General features: G+C 35.5%; 3 protein-coding genes across 4 annotated transcripts; 1 reads left to right on the top strand and 2 right to left on the bottom strand.

Annotated features, from left to right (window-relative positions):
* Nucleotides 1–981: 981 nt before the first annotated feature.
* On the bottom strand, nucleotides 982–4739 carry LOC143451614 (spermine synthase-like). 2 transcript variants are annotated; one of them, XM_076952314.1, is made up of 11 exons: nucleotides 4603–4739; nucleotides 4381–4507; nucleotides 4165–4255; nucleotides 3645–3703; nucleotides 3408–3583; nucleotides 2610–2714; nucleotides 2409–2551; nucleotides 2205–2330; nucleotides 2021–2131; nucleotides 1791–1906; nucleotides 982–1647 (listed from the first exon to the last, which is right to left on the bottom strand). In XM_076952314.1, exons 1-11 carry the CDS (start codon nucleotides 4649–4651, stop codon nucleotides 1578–1580), a joined length of 1173 nt encoding a protein of 390 aa, XP_076808429.1. In that variant the 5' UTR covers nucleotides 4652–4739; the 3' UTR covers nucleotides 982–1577. The 2 variants fall into 2 exon arrangements, 1 of the variants encoding a protein (XP_076808429.1); XR_013114887.1 differs by having other exon boundaries at nucleotides 1626–1647; nucleotides 1993–2131.
* A 2010-nt stretch (nucleotides 4740–6749) lies between these two features.
* LOC143452523 (BRCA1-associated protein-like) lies at nucleotides 6750–10062 on the bottom strand. Its single transcript, XM_076953528.1, has one exon. The coding sequence runs from the start codon at nucleotides 9185–9187 to the stop codon at nucleotides 7229–7231; it is 1959 nt and encodes a 652-aa protein (XP_076809643.1). The 5' UTR covers nucleotides 9188–10062; the 3' UTR covers nucleotides 6750–7228.
* A 2617-nt stretch (nucleotides 10063–12679) lies between these two features.
* Nucleotides 12680–22182, top strand: LOC143452300 (MFS-type transporter SLC18B1-like). Its single transcript, XM_076953212.1, has 11 exons — nucleotides 12680–14539; nucleotides 14735–14875; nucleotides 15102–15197; nucleotides 15324–15397; nucleotides 16442–16655; nucleotides 17155–17245; nucleotides 17424–17563; nucleotides 19015–19112; nucleotides 19241–19441; nucleotides 20178–20349; nucleotides 21136–22182. Exons 1-11 carry the CDS (start codon nucleotides 14051–14053, stop codon nucleotides 21259–21261), a joined length of 1842 nt encoding a protein of 613 aa, XP_076809327.1. The 5' UTR covers nucleotides 12680–14050; the 3' UTR covers nucleotides 21262–22182.
* The last annotated feature ends 1963 nt before the right edge of the window (nucleotides 22183–24145 follow it).

The raw sequence follows: 24145 nt of genomic DNA, 5'->3' as shown, positions 1-24145 counted from the left end.
AACACAGTGTTGCCTGCTTAAAATTGTCTTCCTAAAGGAAATTGACTCCTTAACAACGTAGTGGAACCTTAACGAGGTGTCGTCTATTTGACGTAGCATTAGAAACGTGTGTTTGTCGAATCATACGAAATGTTTCAATTGATGTCCTAAATTTCAATGTAATTATGTTTAAAGCTTATAGTGTTAAATTGTGCTTATAGTGGCATGATATGATAATCTTTATCCTCGGATGGGAAAAATTCTTTGCACGATTTGAAATCAGTGTAATGCCAAATTTGTCCCGGGCATTGTGACGTAAAATGTAGCATGATTCAGCGCAAATTTTTTGATGAAAAACTTTGTTTATCAATTAAGCTGGTAACCTCTTAAGTTTTTCCTGAACCCAACGCCAATCTCGGAGGTTTTCAATTATGATAAGTTATGCCAAACCTTTATGTCACAATGCCCGAAAAAAATTTGGAAGCCGGAACAAATTCGGTAAGACCTCATCGCTCGAGCCCTGAATACCGAGCTAGTCTTTTTGCAAGTTCCGATTCTCAAGCATTTTTAATTTTGGTTTTATGATTTTATATAGTAAGTTACCACTTATTGATAGAATTCAGAATTGTCCATAAGATCCATTGAACAAGAACAAGTGTACGTCGTTAATGCTTTATCCAAGGGCAACACACTGGGGGGCCAATAGCGTCACTGGGTATCGAAAACAGGACACGAACCGCATGTATTGCGAGACTAGGCCTACCTCTTGAACAACTCGGTTACCGAGCCGACAAATGCAGATTTTTCCAATGAGAAAATGACAAATGCTACAAAATCGTCAGTTTTTTGACTCGTTGGCGGAGCGTTAGGGTGCCTAATTTGTAAATTAGCGAGCCCGGCTCGATTTCTAGCTGTGCTAACAAAGTACTGACGGTTGCAGTAGCCTATTAACATCGCTCCGACACTTCTGCGAGTTTCAGCAGCAAATGCATGATTTTTTCTTGAAACTTACAAACATTTTATGATGATAATTATTGAATACAAACACAAAATGTGATATAATACGGAAACAGTATATAATATAGAAATATAAAAAGAGTATTATAGACTTTTTCAGGCCCTACAAAGCTCCGATACCTATAAAATTAGCACTGGACCGGTTATATCTATAAAGAATGAATCAGCAAAGTGAACAATAAAAAATATCAAATGTTGTCATTAGGATTAAGAAATTTTATATAGGCTAATGATTATTTTGCAATAATTTCTATAGGCTAAACTTATATAGTATAGGATATATATGAACAGCATCGCAATTTTTCGCAATGCAATACATTTTCAATTTTATTTCTGTTAAATTTATTTCCTATTTAGATGAATATGGTCTTTAATTGGTCCAAAATACTGTGGTTATGTTAACATGTAAGAATCATAATCATGAGGTAATTTTTTTGGACATCATATCCTTTTATTGCAAAAGTAACACAAAATTCTTTGTAGGTAGCCTACAGTATTAAAATTACCGCATCTTTCTAAGATGAACTTTTCATCAAGTTTTTCATCTTCCGTACAAAAAATTGATATAACTTGGCGAGTTATTAAACACAGTCAATTATCTCGCACTCCGTCTTTTGCGCTGTATTCTTCTTGATATGACAGAATGTCCACCTGGTCAACATGAGTTACAGTAGCACAGGGTATGTTTTTCAATTTACAGTAGTTACACATGAAAGGGGAAAACTCAAAAGATCCGGTATATAAACCTTGAACGTCGTTAATGTAGGCTGTTATGCGGTTATATATATACTTGCCTGTCTTCAAATGTAGGAATATGTTTGTGATAATATTTCATTTTCAAATTTTTATCGAGTTTTGAGGTTTCTCGTTCGAAGTTTTCAATTGCACGTTTGTTTGATGACGCCCCAACCTATAGTGACGTCAACAACACAAAACAGTTTGATAGCATCGTGTATAACTATATAGATAAAAAGAATACGCTTCAAAATATTGTACCTAATGCTATTTCAAAGTTAGGTCATACGTGCGTCATTAGGTATCCATCATTAGTGGTAACTTTCAAACAAAGTTTGTAGACTTGCTTGAAAAACACCCAGATTGAATCATTGACGTCAGAAAAGAAAACTTGTGACGTCTGAATAGAAAAATCTTTCTTGAATTAAAATCTCAATGAGTTTAGTGATGTCATAGTGTAATTGATTTATCACCTTATCACTAGTTATGTCATTTTTCGGTTCAATTGGGATGTCTGTGATGTCACTGATAACGTAATCAAACTTCCTCCCTTCTTCCGAATATTGACGCAATAATTCGATGCAGTCGCCGATGATTATCTATAAAAACCAGATATTATACGAAATTCATAAACAGTTTTCAGGTTATCTCATTGAGCGAATGTTTCGCTCGCGTACCTCATAATTTTCTCCCCTGTATTTATCCATGGAATCCCCGCAGCATCCCCTCAAATGTTCCCTGCATGCGTGGATAACTACTTCATCGATTTCAACCATTGTGACCATCGCAGGCGATCGTTTGAGAAGTTCATATAAAGCAGCTAGAATGAATAAAAGCGTTTAATTTCCTTTTCTCGTTTTTATCTCAAGATCTCTTACCTCCATCGCCTCCTCCAAGGATAAGAATTTTTTTATCTGTGAAGCAAAGTCCTTCGTCCAATCCCAGTAGAGTACTTGTATATATGTTATCATTTTCAGAAAGATCTTCAGAAAACAAGACAATGATCAAACTTGCTTGTTTTGCGTCGATAACGTCCGATAACGTCCGATTTTGTCTGCACACTGAACACGATTGCCGCACATCAACGCATTCGCAAGCATTAGCACAAGATTAAACATGTTTCGTATCGTCACATGCCTTTCAAGGTGGCCTTGTTACTGGTTATACGCGCTGCCGTACATTCAAACATTGCTGTTGGTCACGCACGGATAGTAATTCTGAAGACAATGAAGCACTGGACCAGATAAAGCAAATTCGGTTAAAATATGGCCTTTTATGAATAATTAATAAACCAAACAAAAGAATTTCATTTTAAGTCACATGACTTTTAATGTAAAGAAGTGAAAATTTGAAAGTTGTCTATAACCTGTTGTAGGCTTACATCCCGAAATTTCTATTACACCTTCTGCTTTCTGCGTTCCACCTCATATCACAACCTGGTTGTGTCATCTGCGAATTTCGCTCTTGAAGCATTCAGACAAGTGCGAATGCGTGTGCGCGCGAGACCAATCGTCCAGTGTCAAAACGACTGGTAGACCAGCACATGTGTTTTTATGCTATTTCGCTTTGCGGCTGCGTAGTCGGACGGCAACGCAATCGCATTTAGTGTACAGGCATTTTAAGACTAAACAAAGCGTATTTTGGAAAGTTTTCTTCCAACTTAGCTCGAGATTTACTTTCTAGGCCATCCAGTAACAAAACGTTTCCAAATTCTTCTGATCGTGCGATTGTGATCTGCTGATAGTCACTTTTCTCATCAAACAGTATTTCCGTATAATCATCTTCAGATATTCTTCCATCTCCAAGTTCCGAATATTGCCAGATCTTTCTTCCTCGCTGTAGTGGACATGTCCTAAACGCAATAACTTTTCTACGAGCGCCACCATACAATTGTTGGAATTCCTGCAACTTACCTCTTGATGATGCATGATGGTAGAACCGATTCCAGCTTGATCTGTATCTCTTGTGCCCGCTAAGTACAGAAAAGACTTACAAGTTAGAGAATTCCAAACGGTACGTTGCGACGCAATAATGCATCGTTTGTTGATCCTTAGAAGATCGTCGCAAAATTTAAAATCATTTGCTTGATTCTGCTTAAAAGTACGATAGCTTACTCCTGTGCGTATAATTGTATACCTCCATTTACATAACTTATGTCGCTGAATGTGCGTTAAAGTGTGAACTATGCCAACATGAATTTTGATGATAATCAAAGAATTGCTAAGATGCTGTAACGTAATAATCTTTCTATATTCAATCTCGATACACGCTTAAATATTCTTAGCAAATTGTTCGGAATTTTCTATCGGGTTCTACAACCAGTAAAACATAAGTACCGATTAAATATACAAAACAAAGTTAGCAAAAACAGGAATCTCTGAGTTATTAAATGTGAGCTATATATTTTATACGATAATTTGTACCATTACTCACGCGTCGATGTTGTGTGACGTCATCGTCAGTAGACGTTTCGTTGAAGTCGATGGTTAACAGGTTTTTGGTGATCGTAACTAACAGTGTGTTTCTAGATTTTACAAAATTTGTTTAAATTTTTGAGGTTCTGGACGACATAGCCTAATTCTATCTAAAGGGCATTCCTGAATTGTAAAAATTTAAAAACAATTTCTCAGCAGTTTTCTGTGAAACTACCGAGGATCATCACGGTCTTGCAGAAGTGCAATTGGAGGCAAGCCATCACAGGTGGAGTGAGGTAAGGTCGAAAAATTTTGACGTTTCAAAACAACTTCAATTTCTTTCCAAATTTCGGAAGAAAATCCTACACAAAGAATATCCACGAAATAAAAACGAAAAACTGTAACTAGAAGAGAACAATTTGGTGCAGATATCTTTGTAACGCTATAAACAAATTACCCAGTTGATCTACGTGACGGATTTCAAATAGGCTGGTAAGCACTAACATCACGAATGCTTATATGTTAAAGAAGGTCACAGATTGTTTGATTATTTCAGTAACTATGTCAGACCTTATACAACAAAAAAACGGTAGGTTATGGGCAATATTTTCTACCACTATAATTGTCTTTGTTCTAACCTACTTCACATAATTTCACTTTGCTGAATGTCAAAATTCAAAAATCAAAATAACAAACACTTCGTTTTACTTGCGTTTATAATTTATTCTTTCAATGCTTTTATACCTAAAGCTTATGAAGTAAAATTACTTAAGTGTATAAGATCACGTTAAATGCACATGCTTGAAAGAAATTCGATATTTCTTTTTAACTTGTGTGCAATTTCCTCTTGAAATTTTGTGATAACAATTCCGACATCTTGCTACTATCTATGCCTCTATAGTCTTATACTTGCAAATCATCGTATTTTTTATTGCTGGCTTAAGATTTGTTGTATTTATGCTGGTGCTTATATATCACATGTTAACTGTCTTCACAATTTTCATTTAGTGTAGAACCGTCACCTACCGAAAGTTTCTCAACGGGAAAAAAGCTCATTATAATTAACCAAAACCGACACTGTCCGTGAGCTACAATCTACTACAATCAAGTTAATCAACTAACTTTGTAAGGCTACACAAGTAGGCTAACAACGACATGCCAACCTTTCTTGTTGATCTTTTATCGGGTTTCAAACGTTTCTTTAACATAATTACACTGGAAACAATGAAGGCTGAGGGCTTAATGGTGAAACTGAAAAACACCCGTTTGGTCGGTCACACATCAACGCTCTTGCATAAAATTCATCTCTCTCTAAACCTATTTCTCTCCAACTATTCTCATATGCGGGACATGTCACAATGACCATTTGATAAATATCCAAGTTATTATGAAAGTTAACTGTATATGCGCATGGAGCTATATTCTATACATTGCATTTGAGTAGTCCCCTCAAAATAAATTTAGGCGACAGAGTAAGATATGCGGTATATTGCAACATATTTTCTCGACCATTAAAGCGGAAACACTCAAAAAAGACCGTCTGTGTAGCTTCTAACGCAAACAGTCTTTTTCCGTCACGTTTCGCAGGAACGAGCCTCTCGCAGCACATGTATATCCGACATATCCAGTATACATTAAGCTATGAGCGTTCATATTTATCATTCTTTGGCGACCAAAGCCGCACAAACATCCCGAAACTCCGCTTAATCACTTTGGATGTTATGGTACTAAATTTTGGCTAGTGAGATGTCCTGGCCTTTGGTAGAATTGAAGTCTTGACGAGTCGAAAGCGGTAGTATTCAGCCGGTTCTAGGAATTTTAATGACTTTCGCGAACCGGTTGTTTACAGGCGTATGTATAGGTCTAAATATATTAGCACCGGATCAATATGGCATGCTGCCAATGAGAGAACCGTATGCTAAAATATTTGAATCCCACCCCTGGTGGTATGGTAATCTTAGTCCTCTGAATGAGGAAGGTCTTTGCACGACTAAAACCCAGTGATCGAGCCCCAATTACCGAACTATATTTTGTGCAAGTTTCGATTGCCACACATTTTATAATTCGTTTTTTAATTTTTTTTATATCATATTGCCTGAATTTATAACTATTCCACTGAACAAGAGGCTTTGCCCAAGGGCATTACAGCGGTAGCGCCACCGAGCGCGTAGGGAACACGGGTCGCATTATTGTAAGGCCAACGCCCTAGTAGCCGACAGTCAGGGCAATAATAGTTAAACTCGGGCTGGGTAAGACTTCAAGGCCAATACAAGTTTCGTCCACTTTTTCCAGGAACACTACTAGCTGGAACAAACTTTAGTTAACAGCGTAATGCATTTGACCATGACCAACAAACAACTGGAAGTAGTGAAACGAATTTGGAGTTTTACCGTTTCTTCCTGCTATATTTAATTATTTGCGCGCTTATTTTTTTTTTTGACTGTAGTGGGCCTGGTGAGATTACTACAAAATACAACTTCGATGGCAAAAACAAAAATAACTAACATGACAATAATTTAACGACATGCGTTGTTGAAATTGGCATAAACACGTTCTTGCAAGCCAGGTTTGAAAATATTTGAGTAAAATAATAATGTTGTAATATGCAATAGTAACGATAAATTAGTGATTGATCTATATAACGTTTAATCACAAACACTTCCACAAAAAAGTTCATACAGAATGAAAAGAGGTGCCGTTACTAGACGGAATAAGATTAGCATCTATCTGATTGCAACAGCACTTTACAGCTTACCATGGCCACTTCTACATGGCATTAAATGAATCAAATTTCAAGTTCAAACCGAGTATTGTACCAACAACAACCAAATGGTGGCAAATAACTTAACGATTAATCTAGTAATAACTTAACAACTAACTGTCGAATTCAATATCACTCAAGTGTATTTCAGTGAGTAATGTAAATGTAAAACAATTTCACATGCCTATACATGAACAATTGAACATGTATGCAAGTTTGTAACATTCTTTTATGAAGAACAATCATATCAAAATGGATCATAGATGGGAAAATGTACAGATCTATCGATTCACAAAATTTTTGATATTTTGTCAGATAGACGTTATTTTTTCTTTGTTTTCCGTTCTTTTTGGTTACTGTTTCTTGATGGGCCAAGAACCACCTGACCATCTTTTATTTCACTTTGTACCTGGTCCGTTTCAGATTGTATCTTCTGTCTTGCTTCAATATAGAACATTACATCTCTAAGTTGATCTTTTAAATCTTTTATTTCATCTTCCTGCTTTTTACAACAGTTTTCCATTTCAACAACTTTTGCTTTCCAATCTTCCTGATTTCGTGTCAATGCTTTGTTAAGTTCTTGTTCACTTTGCAATTCTCTTAATACCCCACCCATCTTGGTGGACAAGTGTTTGTTGCGCTGCGACAAACTATCCTTCTCTTTTTTCAGTTCAAGTGTATGTAGTTCCAGATCTTTACATCTTTTTATAGTGTTCTCCATTGCCAACTCTGCTTCGTTGGGGTTTGAAGTTGCCTTTTTTGTAGCAAGAATAACCTGCTCTTCCCAATATTTCCTCTGACATTCCAATTGACTAGTAAGTAAACGCATGCATTCATGTTCAATAGTTTGCAATTTTACATCATGGTCTGCACCACCTTCAAGTTGCTTTTCTACTAACTTTCCTTCCTCCTTGGTTTGAAAGAGACGATGCACAAAGTAATCTCCAGCATAGTCCCATACTCTGTTATCATTTAACGCCATAGCATAGTTATGCTGAGTTTCCATGAAATGCTGCTGTGCGTGTTCAGATGTATATCTTCCACAGCCAACATTGCCACAAATTAAACAAATCCATAAATCTTCCTTTGCATTACATGTCATACATTTGTTATCGCTTTGAGGCTCAGGCGTTTGCACGTATCTGCAAACTGGACAGCATAAATCTTCCCACTGTTGCAAGCATGCTGCATGGAAAGAATGGTTGCATAAAATTGTGAGAAGTCCTTGAACAGATTCATCCATTCTTTCCAAACAAACCATACAGTCTGGAAGTTCTGTGCTGTTGGGTGGAGGCAAAAAACCCATTTCAGATTTTCTCTCCATTTCATAAGTTGGAACGGCCTCAACAGATGCCACAAAAGCAAGGTGACAAATCTCCTCCGGCATCAGGGAGCTAAAATGTTGATTGTTCATGTTTAGAAAAAATTCACATGCATTATGATGCGTTACAAAGGTGATTAATACCATGTACTGGTTTGGGGTCCTGTCACGGATAATTCGCATTCTACTGATCACATCTCGATAGGGAGCAACAAATTCCATAATGCCATGAGCATCAATAGATGCGGGAACAGATAACATACACAATGTATCTGTCTCTGGAGAAGGAAAGTCAGCACCTACAGATATCTTTGAATTCATTTTATAAAGATGAATAATACCATTAGTTATATCAACTGTGGGATTTCCAGAAAAGAACGAGATACTTCTCAATTGTTTTGTAGTAGAATGAGCTGGTCCGTTTCCTTTATTGCTAGCTGCTGAGGATGTTGGAGTATCTGATAGAGAAAACTTCATGGATGGGCTGCTTTCCTGTGAAGGTACGATTCCATCCGCCAGGTCACACAGCTCTTTGGTTTTGGTTTCTTTCACATCACAAAGGGCACTGCTGTGAGACATGTTTGTTTCTGGTAACAAATTTGCCTTACTGCCAACAGAATTTACAACTTCACCGGATACATTGCAATCATTTTGGTCGAGGTCATCGTCTTGATGCAAAATATATTCGGGGTTCTCAAATGTCTCAATAATCAATTCTCTTTCCAAGCGCAAGCCTTTCGAGCTTGACCACGTCACCCGCAATTTGCTTTCCTTTTTTTCACAAGAGATTGTTCTGTTGAACTTTTTTGGATTATACGAAAACGAAAATTGATGCGCAGAGATGTCTTGATTATGTCTGGGCGTCAGGTCATCCGAAATGAATGGAGCTCTGAAATTTATTTGGGGTAAAGCATGTCCGTATGCAATGTTTATCTTTACATGTACAAAACAAATCTTCATTGAGCAGAATTTTATCCAGACAGGTCTTGGTCGCCTGCTGGGCTATCAGCTAAGCTACAGCCTATATCAGTAAGGCTTCTATAAAATACCGTAACAGCTTCAAAATTATTATATTAATAGCAGTTAATTACCGATTAAACTAGTCTAAGCTTAAATGCTACCCATATAGATCTCCTAAAATGAATTAATGCCATTATTTTTTTATTGTGTTATAGCGGTTACCATCACGTATGCTGTACGGTAGATGGAGGTGGGATGTACTATTGTACCGAATTACTGTAGCACACTACTTTTTCAGTACCGATACTGGTACCATCGGTTCTTTTGGAAAAAAGTACAGAATTGTTGTCTTTCAGAAACTTTTAATCAGTACTCGGTACTTTTAAACTGATTATTTTAAAGTTTTGACAAGTGTGTTTTCCAAAAGTTCACTTTATAAACTTTTATGCTAATTTTAGCATTAGCTGTTTTTTTTTCTCCAAATGTCAAATGAAATTGCAAAAAGTAAAATTGCATTATCACTGGTGGCTTTTCCCTGCTTGCTTATCCATACCATGTCACAGTCAAGAGATGACGCTAAAGGGAATTTCACTGCACTTGCAGGCTGCAGCCTTTGTAGCAGGGGTTCTTAACCTTTTTGTAGTCGTGACCCACTTTCGTTTGCTCGTGGCCCACTTTCAATGCTGATCACCTAAGTTTTGGACCTGGACCTGGAGTTTTTGGCGACACAAAATCATATAAATCATTATCACTTAAATCATATAATTTGATCAAACAACAATGCTAATTTGGATGTTACAAAATTGTAACCAACTAAATAAAACTAAAATTTTCACCAACTTTACAATTTTCCAAATAGCTCTGTGGCCCACCAGTGAGTCATGGCCCACCGGTTAAGAACCTATGCTTTGTAGGGTCGGGAAGCCAGTGTCCGAATTTTCCAAAAAATTTGCTATTTTAATGATAACTTTTTGTTCAATATAATAAAGTCATTGTAGGTAGCAAGCATGATTCTTCTCCTAACTGTACACCAAATTTCAAGTCTGTATGTACAATAATTATTAAAATCCATTACATTAAACTCACCCAATTCAGAAAAATCTAAAGTTCAGGCCTAAAAGTAAATTTTGATGTCCTGGGCAAAAAGCTGTAATATCTCACGAAGGAAACAAGCTAGAGAGCTCTTTTTTTGAACCATAGTGCATTGATTTCTCCACTATGTTGGAGTTACCTTTTTTGTAAGTTTCTTTTTTAACCGCTTTTCTCTGCTTGGGTTTGAATTGGTATGCGGCAAAGCCAGTGTAAGAAAAAAGATCTTCTATGGTAAAATGCATTGTTATCAAAAGCAAATTACGTTTCGCAAAGTCTATGGAAAAGTAGGATACAGTATAGAATGTGTTTGAAAAAGTATTTATATACCAATTTAAAGCGAATATATTAAAATAAAATATTTAACAAGCACATTTACCTTCCTACTGTTTTGCCTTTGTATTGAGAAATAATTGAGACAATATGCACGTGTCGTAATGAAAATATTTTCCATTTAGAAAAGTCTTCATAGTTGGTAGGGAAACAGGCAGAAAAAGCAATATCGGCCAGTCAGCTTCCATGTTATCGTCGGTTCTTAATTATTTCCAATCAAATTTAGCTTGGACGCAGTTATTTTGTTTAGCTTGTTTAAAGTGAACTATAATCTCCCTGTATACCACTCATTTTCTCAAATGCTACGCACCAGAGACTGAATCTTCAAATACTGCATGACTGAAGCAATTTGTTTAGTTTACCTAGCATCTTCCTGTGATGTTTGAAGAGTTTTGCAGAATAAGGCTAAATTTACTACTAAAATTTCTTCCAATAAATTAATACTAAAACATCTGATGTCTACGTTTAAAAAATCAAGCAAACTGAAAACGGCAAAACCAGCAAGATTACGTGTGAAACTGCAAAATTTTGTTTTCGTACACTTTCGGAAATTACATAGACTCCATACTCAAACTGAATACACTGCAAAAAAGTTGCAATTACTTAAAAAATTTTTAGCTAAACATGGCAGTTTAAAATTATGTTATCCAGGACAAAATTCTCCATGTGATGGTATCAATATTGTTGTTGTACGTTGAGAATAACTTGCTTTATTTAGGTTTAAATCAGCAGCATCATAGCAAGCTTTTTTCATAAACTGGCTACCCAAAAGTCCCAAACCCAATCCTATAGGCTCATAGATGCGCTTTTTATGACGCCACCTCAGAAACGCCAAAGTTGATATTTACGCCAAGGGTGGCGTATCCTACAAACTTTTCATACAGGGGCTTAGCCTATGTTTTGACGTGAAGTAGGCTAACCTGTAGCAGAGCTAGCCGTATAACAGGGGAAAAAATTTTTTTTCAACAGGATCCACTATGCAAAAGTACCGGTACATAGAACTGAACTGCGTTTTTCAAACAGTAACAAATACCGATACCGACGGTATTGTCATCATTACGATTACCTTGCCTAGCCTACCTCTGCGGTAGACTTCTTTAGCAGGAAACTTTTCTAACTCCCACAGTCAGACACCAGACAGTAATTGGCAACACACAAGACGATACAATTTGAGCAACATTAATTTACGGAATGTCGAAAATTGGAAAGAAAGTAATAAAACTGTAGACTCTATTATTTTGTGCAACCTATGTCACTATTTGAGTTTTGAGGCAATATCTGACGCATTTCTTACAAAAATGGGTAGGCATGCAACCATTACTTAACTAAAAGAAATTCTTAGTTTAACTAAATATCAATAATTTAGACGAGGGTAAGAATTCATTGTAGCTTTAAAAATACATTACCAGAAAGTTATTTCTATTATTGACTTTGGACACGTTTTAGGCCTTTTCGAGTTCTTTCCGTTTATTCACTCACTCACACACTATTTACGCTTAGTTACTTTTTATCTTTGTTGGCTCATGCTAATACACAACAACAGGTTGTATTGTTTTGTCTCAAACGCGCTATTATGGACAAATAGAACGTCCGATAGATTGATAAGAATCTTTTTGCAAGGGCAGTGCACCCTTTGTTATCATTTTTTGGTTTTGTGAAATTCAATACCTAAACTTACATTAATCTTGCCTTTGTAGATTTAACTTGACTCAGAAGCTTAGAATAATGTTTTCCTAAACTCCCATTTTCCAAATTTCCATAATTTTGATTCCCTCCACGAAACGATTGCGATTCATGATTAAGACAAAACCAAGTTTCATATGTGGGTATCTACCTAACCCATGGTAACTGCTACTTTTTCCAAAAAATCTTTTCCTTTGCTTGTTTCTAAAGTTAATCATTAAACTAAGCGTAATTATTTAATTTGTAATGACTTTTTTAAATATTGAAAGTTTCAGAAAAGTTACTTGCTGTGCAGTAAATTGTTATTTGCTCACGGTTATGCAATCTAACAAACTTTTTCTCCACAAATTTTACTAGCGAAATAAACCGTTTTTGCAGTTGTTTCTTTTTGTTGCGCAATTTCGTAAATCTTTTGGGTGGTACTTGACTGCTTGTTTTCCGTGCTACCAGTAAATTGCCTGCAACTGCGGAACCCTACTTGTTGGCGAGATTTTTTTTTAAAATTTTTTTTAGAGATGATTGGAGTTAAACTTTATGAAACCATATTACTAGTACCGGTGTAGTGCCAAATTTGTTCTGAGAATTCTTACATAATAATGTCGCATGAGTCAGCGTAAGTTTTCTGATCAAAAACTTTGTATTCCCTTTAAGTTTGTAAGTTTTGTTTTCTTATTCTTAAGTTAAATTTCTTACCATGTAAGTTTCTTCCCACCAAACTAATCTCTATTACCCAGTGCCCCGAAAAAATTTGGCACAACACAGGTACTATAGGCCTAGCTTGTGCTTATATCGGTAGCTGACCCAGGAGGAGTAGACACTAGACAAGACTGCTAGTGCTAGGCCTAGACTAGTAGAACGCTGCTGCCAACCGCAAATACATAAGACTTATACAGTCAATGTAGACATAGGCTAAATACAGACTGTTTGTATCTTGCAGCTAATGTTCGTTTATTTACCATGGTTTAATTATTTATTATTAAATTAACTAATTTATCCATTAATAAAGCATAAAATTAGTTGCATTTTGGCTATTTCATTCGCAAAAATTGTACGTTTAGAACGTTTTTAATTGCATGGGCTTAATTAGAAGTTTATCATTCACAATGCTAATCTATATTTCATCAAACTTAATCTAACCATTATAAATAAAATTTAAATGTTTGGTTGTTGTTTCAAGCCCTATAAGCCATCTCAAACAAAGTAGCCTAATCCCATAACCCATAGACTAGTGGAAATTCTGACAGCTTCACGCACGAGATTCATGCCAGATTAATGTTCATGCCAAACTTTTTTATTTTACCGCTGATTTATAATAAATAAAGAAAAACTAGTTACTTAAACACCATATTATAATAAATAAACAAAGATTTAAGGCTTCAGTGATAGCACATTTAATTTTGCATTTCTGCACACCAGATTCCTTGTGTTGAAAACTGCCATACTTTCCAGTCGGGCCTATAGCTAGTCTACCAGTGACCTGGCTACTGGAAAAATAAATACATCAAAGCGTATTTGCCAAAAATATTTATAGACTCATATATTAGACCTAATTAATGCCTCATAGCCTATACTTCTTATATTTTAAGGTGGTAAGTTGAGGCTTCATACTAATTTAGTTTATGGGTAGGCCTATTTCATAAATTATATATTTCGCGATGTTAATATTATATATATAATAAATGTTTCTAGCATCAGCATTCTCAGCGATCTATAGTACCATGGTCTAAATTCAATTTATTAGGTAAACCACATCCAATAATGCCCAACCTGGTACAGGAAAATAAACCCAGCTTTTCCAGCGTTGATGCTCATAGCCCCAAGGATGGGTTCTTACAAGAGACAACGGTCGACGCCAATGATAAGAGTCCTGATAGAAGTCAATCTTCCGCTAGTTTGTCAACAAATAGCGCATTTAGTACCACTTCAGAATTGCATTTAACAAGTGAAGATTATGCAAGCATTGGTAGCAAAGTTTCAACACATCGCAGAAACCGTTCTAGAACTCATTCTAGAACCCCTGGTGGTCGTACCACAATATTTCGTCGTTCCAATTCGATTTCAATTCCAACTGCGAAGAGTTTGTTTGATGTTGAAGATTTATCTAAAAGTTGCTCTGCTGCATATAGCAGAATGGACAATTCAAAATATGGCAGCATGGACCATGCATCAAATGACAGTAATAATATTCATCCTGATCTTTCTAACAACAGTATTTCGTCTAACTCAGGAGTTGATGATGTGACTTGTGTGAGTATATTTGTTTGTTAGCCACGAAAGAGCTGTTGCATTATAACTGACATCGATGTGATATCCTAGAAGTAGACACGAGACAAAAGTTACGTTATTATGACCAAAGTGAAATCAAGGTTAAGGTCATAATATGCATAATATTATCGTACTGTTGTGATAGTATATGTATATAAATACGATAAATTTTTGCAGATCGATGAACAAATTGGGCCATCAGAAAAATTGTACTTTGGATTCACTCGTAAACAGTTAAAAGTTTTTATATCACTTGTTCTTCTTTCCGTAAACGACATAATGGGGTATTCAGCCATTGCTACTTTTTTTCCTATAGTGGTAAGATGTTAATTTTTTTATTACCATAATGCCTTGCTTCAAATGCAAGTTCATAGATTGCATTGCATCATAGGATAAATAAATATCCCTATAACATCTGTACTTTCGGCTTACTTCTTACTTTTTATCATTTTTTAATTCAAGATTTTTTGGACGTATATTAGATACAAAAATTGTGGCATTTCAATTTGGGATTTTAACTTTATGACATCATACTTGTGTACAGGCAGCAAGTAAAGGCCTAACCTCAACGCAGATTGGTTTCATATTTGCCTCGTATTCTATTTGTGGTATACTTGCCTCAATAATCGTTGGCATTGTGGTATGTAGAATCTTAAACATCAAGTGCACTTTTACTTGTTTTGTTCTGACAAAATACTGTATAATATGATACATCTTTGTTTTATCTATTTATGTTATCATATCTTATATATTTTTTCAATTACAGCTTGTTAAAGTTGGAGCCAAATTCTGTGTTATTGCTGGCATGTTTTGGAATACTGGAGCCATAATATGTTTTGGGTAAGTAATAAGTACTGACTATTGACATTTTTCTTTTCAAAGTGTTTTGATAGTGATACATGTGGTAAGATATATGTCAACACCGCTAAAATGACCAAACTTTAATTTGCATGTAAACTTTGTGTCAAAATTTTTTTTAATTAGTTTTTATGTTTATAATTTTTATTAAGGTTTAAAAATGTTGATAATTGTGAAGTCCAGTCATAAAAAAAATTTGATTGTGAACACTACAGTTTAAACAAGCAGTCTACAATAGCTTTGAAAAGCAAATTGATCGATAAAAGTATCTTACGATTAATCCAAGTAGCATTTGCAATGGGTACTGTACTACTGTGTGTAGTTTGAAAATTGATTTGCTTTGTATATATATATATGCTTGTTACATCAAACTTCAAACAATCTTGTTTGATTCTCAAAATCCAAGTTTATAACTTGTATACTGATTTGATTGGAGGCTATTGTTAATGTTGTTCCCTCGTTTTTAAAATTGACATTTGTATTGTATATAGTTTATATCATAGCCAAGTAAATACATGGTTGATTATGTTGTAAATGGAATCCATAAAATAAGGTTTCGTATTGCTCTGATCACGTCATGAAAGCAACATATAATTTTAAAACTTGTAATGTAAATAATCTATTCAAAGGTTTTCAAGTTTTAACGCATTAATTTCGTACCACCATTGCATTTATTGGTACATATTTCAACATACATTTGACAAATTTTATATGTCACACATCTTGTATTCCAGTGTTTATAAGTTAGTTTAACCTTTGAATGTTTTTTCATTATTGTGTGTTTAACTTTTTGTTTATTTCACCAAAAATAAGCAGAAAGCTGTCAGTATGATACTGTTCTAAAAAAACTTATGCTAGGCATGGTATGGTTTGTTAGGATATCGTTAATTATGAAATTTCCCGTCTTTACTGGTATTATACTTCATAAGTTATGCAATACAAAGCATGCAACTGAAGATCAGTAGCCAAACCAAAAGTCTGGCATTTACCTATTACAAACTTACTACTTCTTCAAACTGTTTTTAGATTCTTAGATAGTTCTGCAAAGCTTCCGTTCTTCATTCTGTGCATTGTATCGCGAGGTCTTATGGGTTTTGGGAGCAGCACTGCTTTCACGGCCATGTTTGCAATAATATTTCAAGAGTTTTCGCAGCGTGCCATCACCGTAATGAGCATTTCGGAGGCTCTGGTTGGAGTTGGGGGTATGATTGCACCACTTATCGGGGGTGGCCTTTATGATGTAAGTACGCTGGAAAATTGTTTATGGTTTTGAGGTGTGTTTTCTAAGTTGTTCTTGAGTGCTTTCTAACTATTTGTCTAAGATCTAATTGCATCATATAAACATTTGGTATTTGCAATGCACAATATCATGGAACATATAAATATAACTATGGTTCATATCTGGAACATAGAGCCCATAATGTATGAAATAAATGTTATTTTTTAATATTTATATTCTATAGGGAGTACATCATCCACTACAAAATATATACTCAGCTAGCTCAAAATTTTGATTACTATTTTAGACCAGTTTGCAAGTAAAACACTCAGTGCTTTTTTGTCTTTACAATAGCTGTATAAAGTTATTAATGATTCATGAGTTATGGCAGTTGTCAGATTGACATCCTGTGTTTGAAGTTTGATTCATGATAACTATTACTTGCAGTGCTTGACTTCTGAATATTGGTGATATAGCTGCACCTAGTACCCTATTTATTTTGCAATTTGTCCTTCTTCAGGCTGGTGGTTACATCACTCCATTCATGGTTCTTGGGGGTGCTCAGATACTGCTGCTTATTTTATGTTGGTATATGCTTCCATATGTGCCAAGTGAGTTGTGGTTACTTCTACTTTCTGGATATGTTATTTAGTTGTGTTATACAAACAGTATGCGTGAATGTAATGCGTAATGCTGCAGTCTGAGTGAATAATTATTGATGCAAAATTGCAATGTGTGGTTTTGTTGTTAGAATCTTTAACTGTCGTAACATATTTCACTTTTATTTAGTTCAAAAGGAAGTGACATCAAAGCCTCCATTTTACCTTTTAATCCACTCAAGTGCGTTTATTGCAACATTGGTCGTTGTTTTTGTTTTTGCTGCAAACAGTTTTCTAACTGCAAATATTGCCGAGTTCTTGAAAGATCAGGTGACTTGTGTTTACATCTACACCATCTACATTCATAATTTGATTTGAGGAGACCATTTGTGTTATTTTCACAAGTTGCTTTCGAAAGGAATCTTGTGACATTTTTTCTGTATAATCAGTTTTTTATGTATTTTAGGTATGATACTTATCCCAATTTGTTGTAACATAACTCAAATTCTAACTTTTTCACAATCACTTGTATGAAAAGTCACCACATATCTTTTCGTTAACTTACAGGCATCTTTAAACAAACTAATGCTTGCTCAAATCAAGATTTCGTTAAGTCGGTTAAGAGAATTAGTGCAAAGGTTAAGTCTTGAGTTCAGGTAACATGCCATGTAAAATTTATTCACAGTAAATAGTAAAATATTAAAATCATTAAATCTTTTTGAGTTGGCATGCAAGTATGTTTGCTCGACAAAGCATAAGTCACATGTGTAAGACATTGTTTTTTGGAGTTTGCAACTTGTGAATTATTTGCAGTTCATGGGATGTAGTATCATGTGCTGCATGCTGCGCAAACATTTACTTTATACCAAAGGCTTGTAATTTCGATTAATTATTATTTAAGCTGAATAATGCTCACTGACCTTTTTTCGTTGTGTTTATGAAGCCAGCATAAGCTTATGGTGTTAAATTAAAGCTCCGACCATTCTTTAACCTTTAACACGAATTTAATGCATGAAGTTATAAAGTGGGCAAAACAGCAGACGAGCAGACGTTTATTGCGATTTTGGCACCGCCTGACTATCACGCTACCTTTCGCAATGCGTGATTCATATCCGCGTGGTACTGCAGTCCGTATCGGATACCTCTGTGCAAGTAGCTAAATTGGATAGAAAAATAAACTTATCTGTGTCATGACTTCCAGTTCTAAGTACAATGAAATTAATTCATTGATGGTCTTTCAATTTGTTCAATTTCAAGCGCTCAATGGACTGTCCTTGCCAGTCCCAACTATCCTGTGAACATGTTTAGACCTTTGATAACTTTATGAAATGTCATTGATTGCTTTTTAAAACTACAGTCTACCGGGTAATCCAGTCAAGCACAGTACTTATTACACGGGATGCAATTACCAAAAGTATTAAAATTATTCTACTTTGATAAATGCTTGCGCAGGGGTGTATATTGTTACGGTGCCACAACAAAGATTCTCGCCACAACGAGCCGTTTATGAAAATATCTGCTGTGTGGTTCCCCAACTTTTTACTATTTTGTGTGACTTTGGTTGTTTCTGGATAGTCAGTTGCTAGTTGCTTTATGTGTACGTGAATGCGCGACCCAATGTTTTAAAGTTTGCGGCCTAATCATAAAAAGAGCTGGAAGCTACGTTTTTTCTGTGGTGATTCTTTGAAGTGTGCTTCCTTTAACTGGCATTTATCGCCGCTAAGTTTATTTAATCTCTGAAATGTTGTTAATTTCAAAAATCTCTTTTTCCATCATTTCAGTTCAACATGGACGCAGTAATGGTTGGTATTACGTTGCTGGTCAGTAGTGTTTTCTACGCTGGTATGTCACCACTGTGGGGATACATCGCAGACAGATGGTGAGTTGAAATTTTACTACTTAATTCTACCAGATATATAAATGCACGAAAATGACATAACTACAGCTACAGTACCTGTATATGCTTAACCTGTGAGGCCAGGTAACGTCTAACAGACGACTTTACAGGAAAAAGTCGTTTATTATGGAGATTAGCACGGTAGGAGTGTCTATTGCCATGGCCATCATTGGACCTGTGATATTTTTGCGGCATCTGTTTGGTTGGAATAAACAGAAACTTTGGCTCATGTATCTTGCTGCCGTTTTAAATGGGGCTTTCTTCGGTGGCGCGTTGATGCCCACTTTTAATGAGATGTTGCTGGGTGCAAAGTAAGATAAACGTTTTTTTATCTCTTTTGTTTGGTTTATTTATTGTGTGTCATTGTTCAATTTAAATCGATTATAATAATTCTCTTGAAATTATCCGAGCGTTACATGTGGTCATTTTTAATAACTCATGCATGATTCCTGCAAATCTTCCCGAGTAGCCTACTCTCAACTGCAAAATAATTTTGTTAATAAACCGAACAGTGTTTGTTGCGTTAGAACCAGTTTAAGACAAATGTAGGCGATTGTTGGTCTATCTCACTCGATCAGAACATGGATACAGAGTGCTACATACAGTAGCATTACATGTGTCTTTTAATCGATGCAGCTATTATTTCCAGCTAAGGAATAAGCCATGATAACGGTGGATAAATCAACAGCTTATGAGAAATAGACAGCGTGTGAAAATTACTTAAAGCCAATAACATAAACATCAAACCTGTTGTTTTTTTAACGAAATCGTCATTCCATTTTCGTACTATTACGGCGATGATAACGTTGGCCAGGCCTGTTTAAATGGCGATAAGAGAATAATACCACCGCACTGAGTTATTTTTTCGAAAGAACAAGTTTATTTATCTTTCTTTCTAATGTTGGCTTCACTTTTGGTCTCATTATCCCAACGTGTATAAAGTGATCGTGATCTTGCAGGAATTAATACGGGCACCAAACAAACTTGCTATTATATTGTTGTACGAGTTTTCGTCCTAAAACCAGTGACATATTTCTCAATCAACAGAGAGTTGAAGATGAGTGAAAGTGAACTAGCCCAGTACGGCCTGGTGTCTGGGTTATGGAACATGGCCTTCTCTGTCGGTGATATCCTCGGTCCCACAGTAGGAGGTATCCTTGTTGAGAATTTCGGCTTTGAAAATTCGGCCGGAATATTCGCATTGACCGGTTTTTTCTTGGTAAGAACGCTTTTGTATATGCTTCTGTATATATATATTTTGTATACTTTTGTGGTTGTAAATGTTTATCTCCTACTTTTGAATGAACGGCCTTAGAAGTTATGTAAAATGTTCAAAACGTAACATTGCTGTTGTTCTATATAATTATTTTACGTAGTTGTTGACCTTATAATACGTTGAGCTTCATGCGTTTAATTCGAAGTTTCATATTGATTCAAGTTGGCCGCTAGCTTGTTTCTTTATGTGCATTGTGGTAAGTCGGTGATACCACATTATTCAACAGAAACTTGGCTATGTTCAAAGGCCTGGTAGCCAAGCAGGCTGTAATAATCCCATTGTGAAAGTCGTTTAATAAATTCATAACGCAAAAGTGGAGGTCTACGTTTTCAATTTATTCTCATTTGTCGCAAGCGTCATACAACAACATAAATTAGGTTCCATTGGTTCTCAAAGCAATACCTTTGCAATTTCGCAATGTCATTTCTCAATCTAACTCCATTAAGTAAACTTATTTTTAAATTTAACTTATTCTATTTTGGTTTTTCTTCTAAATCGGAGTAATGGTGTGCTCCGATCATTGACTGTACACTGTACAGTGTTGTTAAATCCGGAACTTGTGAGTTATCTTAATACGATATGAATGTTTCTGCACCAGTTGTAGTGATTGGTACCATTTGGTACAGTAAGTCCCTCTTGATTTTCCCCAAGTTATGTTCTCTTTCTAAAATGTAATAAGTATTTAGCCAGTCACATAGTTTTCCGATTCTTAAATGCTTTCCCGCACAGGCCTTCTGCAAACTTACACAACGTTACATTCGACATCGCACACGTAATACGGAGGATGAGGAAACAAGCGAAAATGATGACGAAACGAAACCTCTTCTGGCCGGCGACTGCAGTATACAGGCATGACGTCACAAAAACGAATAAATTCAATTTTTTATGTCTATTTCACTCGTATCAAACATTCCCTTAAGAAGATGTTTAAATGTTTGTGTATAAGTGCAACAGAATCCTGCCTTTTTTAGGGTCAATGAGCTTCAATATACGCTATCCTATAATCTACTATTTATGCAATTCCAAACCTCAGTTGTTCATGTACTATAGCAGGTGCACATGTCAACTCTAATTATTTTCCTTAAGTGAGTTATTTTTTAATTTGCTCTTTCTGTAGTCCGATTCGTTCCACATATCTGTGATTTTTTTAAGTATAATTCGTTGCGTTTTTCTCCAATTGTCTTCTTTGTGTCTTTTTTGTCCTTCCAACAATCGAATACTCCACTAAGTGTTTTATTAATTTCTGCTGACGTTGCGTTTCATCCGCCACCGCCTTGCTAACTTGATTTAGATATTACACTGGTCATTGCTATCTTGGTCTATTTGTTTATGGTGATTGATTTAGATATTACACTGGTCGTTGCTATCTTTGTTTATTGTTACATGGATTATTTACCTCCTTAATCGTGTTCTCTTGCAATTACACTGATACTTTTTCCAAGAATTGCTGTGATTTAACTGAACCAATAATAGTATTGCAATAATCATACGGATTGCACCATATTAACAAGAAATTGCATTTGAAGAAGCTATAGAGCTTTTTAGTTACCTTTGTGCGGAAATTATTTCGATGATTTAAGTGCTGGTCTTAAAGAAAATTTGTTTTATTTATTTCCATGACTGTTTGCTATCAAACGCTGTTTTACAGTAAAATGACTTGTGGAAACTGTGTACGTAATGCTCATACTTTCGGTTACTTATAGTTTTAAGAATGAGTTGATGTTTGTTGCATGAAACCTTAATAAAAACATCTCTAATACCGTCCAGATAACCGCACTGCTGCTTACGTCATTAATCATCTGTAAAGATGGCGGTTTTTGTGCAAGTTACAATAGTTTCAGTACAAGCTGATGTTTAGACCTTTTGACTGAGTTTTTGACCAAGATTTGGGTACAAAATGCTTCGGAACAGCAACAACAAGTTTAAAACAGACGAAATTCCGTTAGTTGAGCTGTGGCCGTGTTTTGAACTATAACAAAGCTGAAAAACATATTTTGTAACATAACATAGCTAGCCTGTTATTTCTCAGATTTATTTCAAAAATTTTTAAAAGACTTGTATATACGATACATAAGTTGACAATGTGGTTGTTGGTTCTCTAATTACTTCTACAGTATTATATTCGCATCGACCAGTTAATGACAGGTTTCCTATACTGTAGTTATTACTCAGTTACTTTATCATAACGGCAACTGTGGCTTTGTAAGGGGCTATAGTAGTGATAGTCTCTGAATCGACATTGTACAACAATCCTGTTTTACTCATTTCATCGCACACGTTTTATGCCTGACACATCAAAGAAGCACGTTGTGAACTTGAGTGATAACTTTATAGCCATCAATAAACTTGGACAATCAGTTAACAATTGACTTGCCTTAGCGTGAGTCTTATATATTTATTGTGCTATTGACATGTGCTTGGTTTTATGTGTTTATGTATTGCCTGTAGTGTTTGAAGTATTGCATGTAGTGTTTTCCTTTGAAGTAAGGTACATCTGTTTGTAATATATCCTTTAGCACTCTATTTGTTGCATTTTTTACCATGAAACTATGTGAGCAAGTTGTTGCGACATTGCAGTGCGCATAAGCTCATTTTAATTGTAACGTATTCACGTAGTTTTTTTCTTCATGGCTCACTCTGGTAATGAGATCCTTGTAGCGTTAAACCTTACATAAGTTGTAACTGGTGTAAGGTGTTGTGAAACAGTGATGTATTCTGACCAACGTATAAAACAACAGTAAAATAAAACCCATCTCAGAATTTCGCTGGCAAACACAAGCGTTTCTACGGTAGCATACGAAACCACAAAGCACAACATTGGAATTACCAATAACGTTTCAAACTTGTGACATAACTTGTAAAAATTATTTCTTTTGAAGCAATAATACCAAGGCAGTGGCAATAGTAAAGTAAAATAACACTGCAAGCGCTCGCACCCCTTAAAATTCTTCGAGCAATGTAATGTATTTTTATCTTGTACAAAAACGTTTAAAAATCAACACACAACCTTAAAGTTGTAATAAGAGAATGAGATAAAGTCTGCGGGATGGGAATGCAAATATTTAAACGCATGTGTGCACTGTGCAAACCGAACAAATGAAGAAACAGTAGGGAGGAAAACAACGTATGCCACAGTACAGTGGATCATTGTACGGTTTACTTTATACGGATAAAAAGCTTTGAAAAGCCACCTGTTTCCCCAGCGCCAATCGTATTATAATTTTATAGTTGTTCAGGTTTTTGTTGAATTTATAATGCCTTGTGTTCAGAACTTGGTATACGCTTGATGATCATTGTAATAGACATCTCATACTATAACAGGTATGTCAGGAACACTGTCACATTTTTTCATGTTTCCGGTTAAACTATGGTATTATAATGCAAGCTGTCTTGAATGTTGGGCTCTGATTGCCAATTTGCTTGCAGTAAGACTTATTACAAAAATATATGGAGCTTGATGCGTGTAATAGACATCTTCGAAAATCCTTTTCAGTTTTATACCAGCTCACTATGCACGATAGTTTTCGCTAGACGATGATGTTAAACGGTCTTTCTGCATTCGGCCTGTTTCATGTATAGGTAGCCTCTGAAGTTTACAATGTTGTTGATGAATATGTTTAGGTATAAATTTTAACTTTGAAATAAAGACGAAAACCAAAGACATTTAGCAAAAAACAATTGTGCAGTGATGTTTATCAATGTCCGTGATAATTTCGATGACTTCTTCAACTACATTTCA

Source organism: Clavelina lepadiformis, chromosome 4, assembly GCF_947623445.1.
Source record: "Clavelina lepadiformis chromosome 4, kaClaLepa1.1, whole genome shotgun sequence".
NCBI lineage: Eukaryota > Metazoa > Chordata > Ascidiacea > Aplousobranchia > Clavelinidae > Clavelina > Clavelina lepadiformis.
Note: the sequence above shows the minus strand (reverse complement) of the source record. Positions and strands in the feature narration are given on the sequence as shown.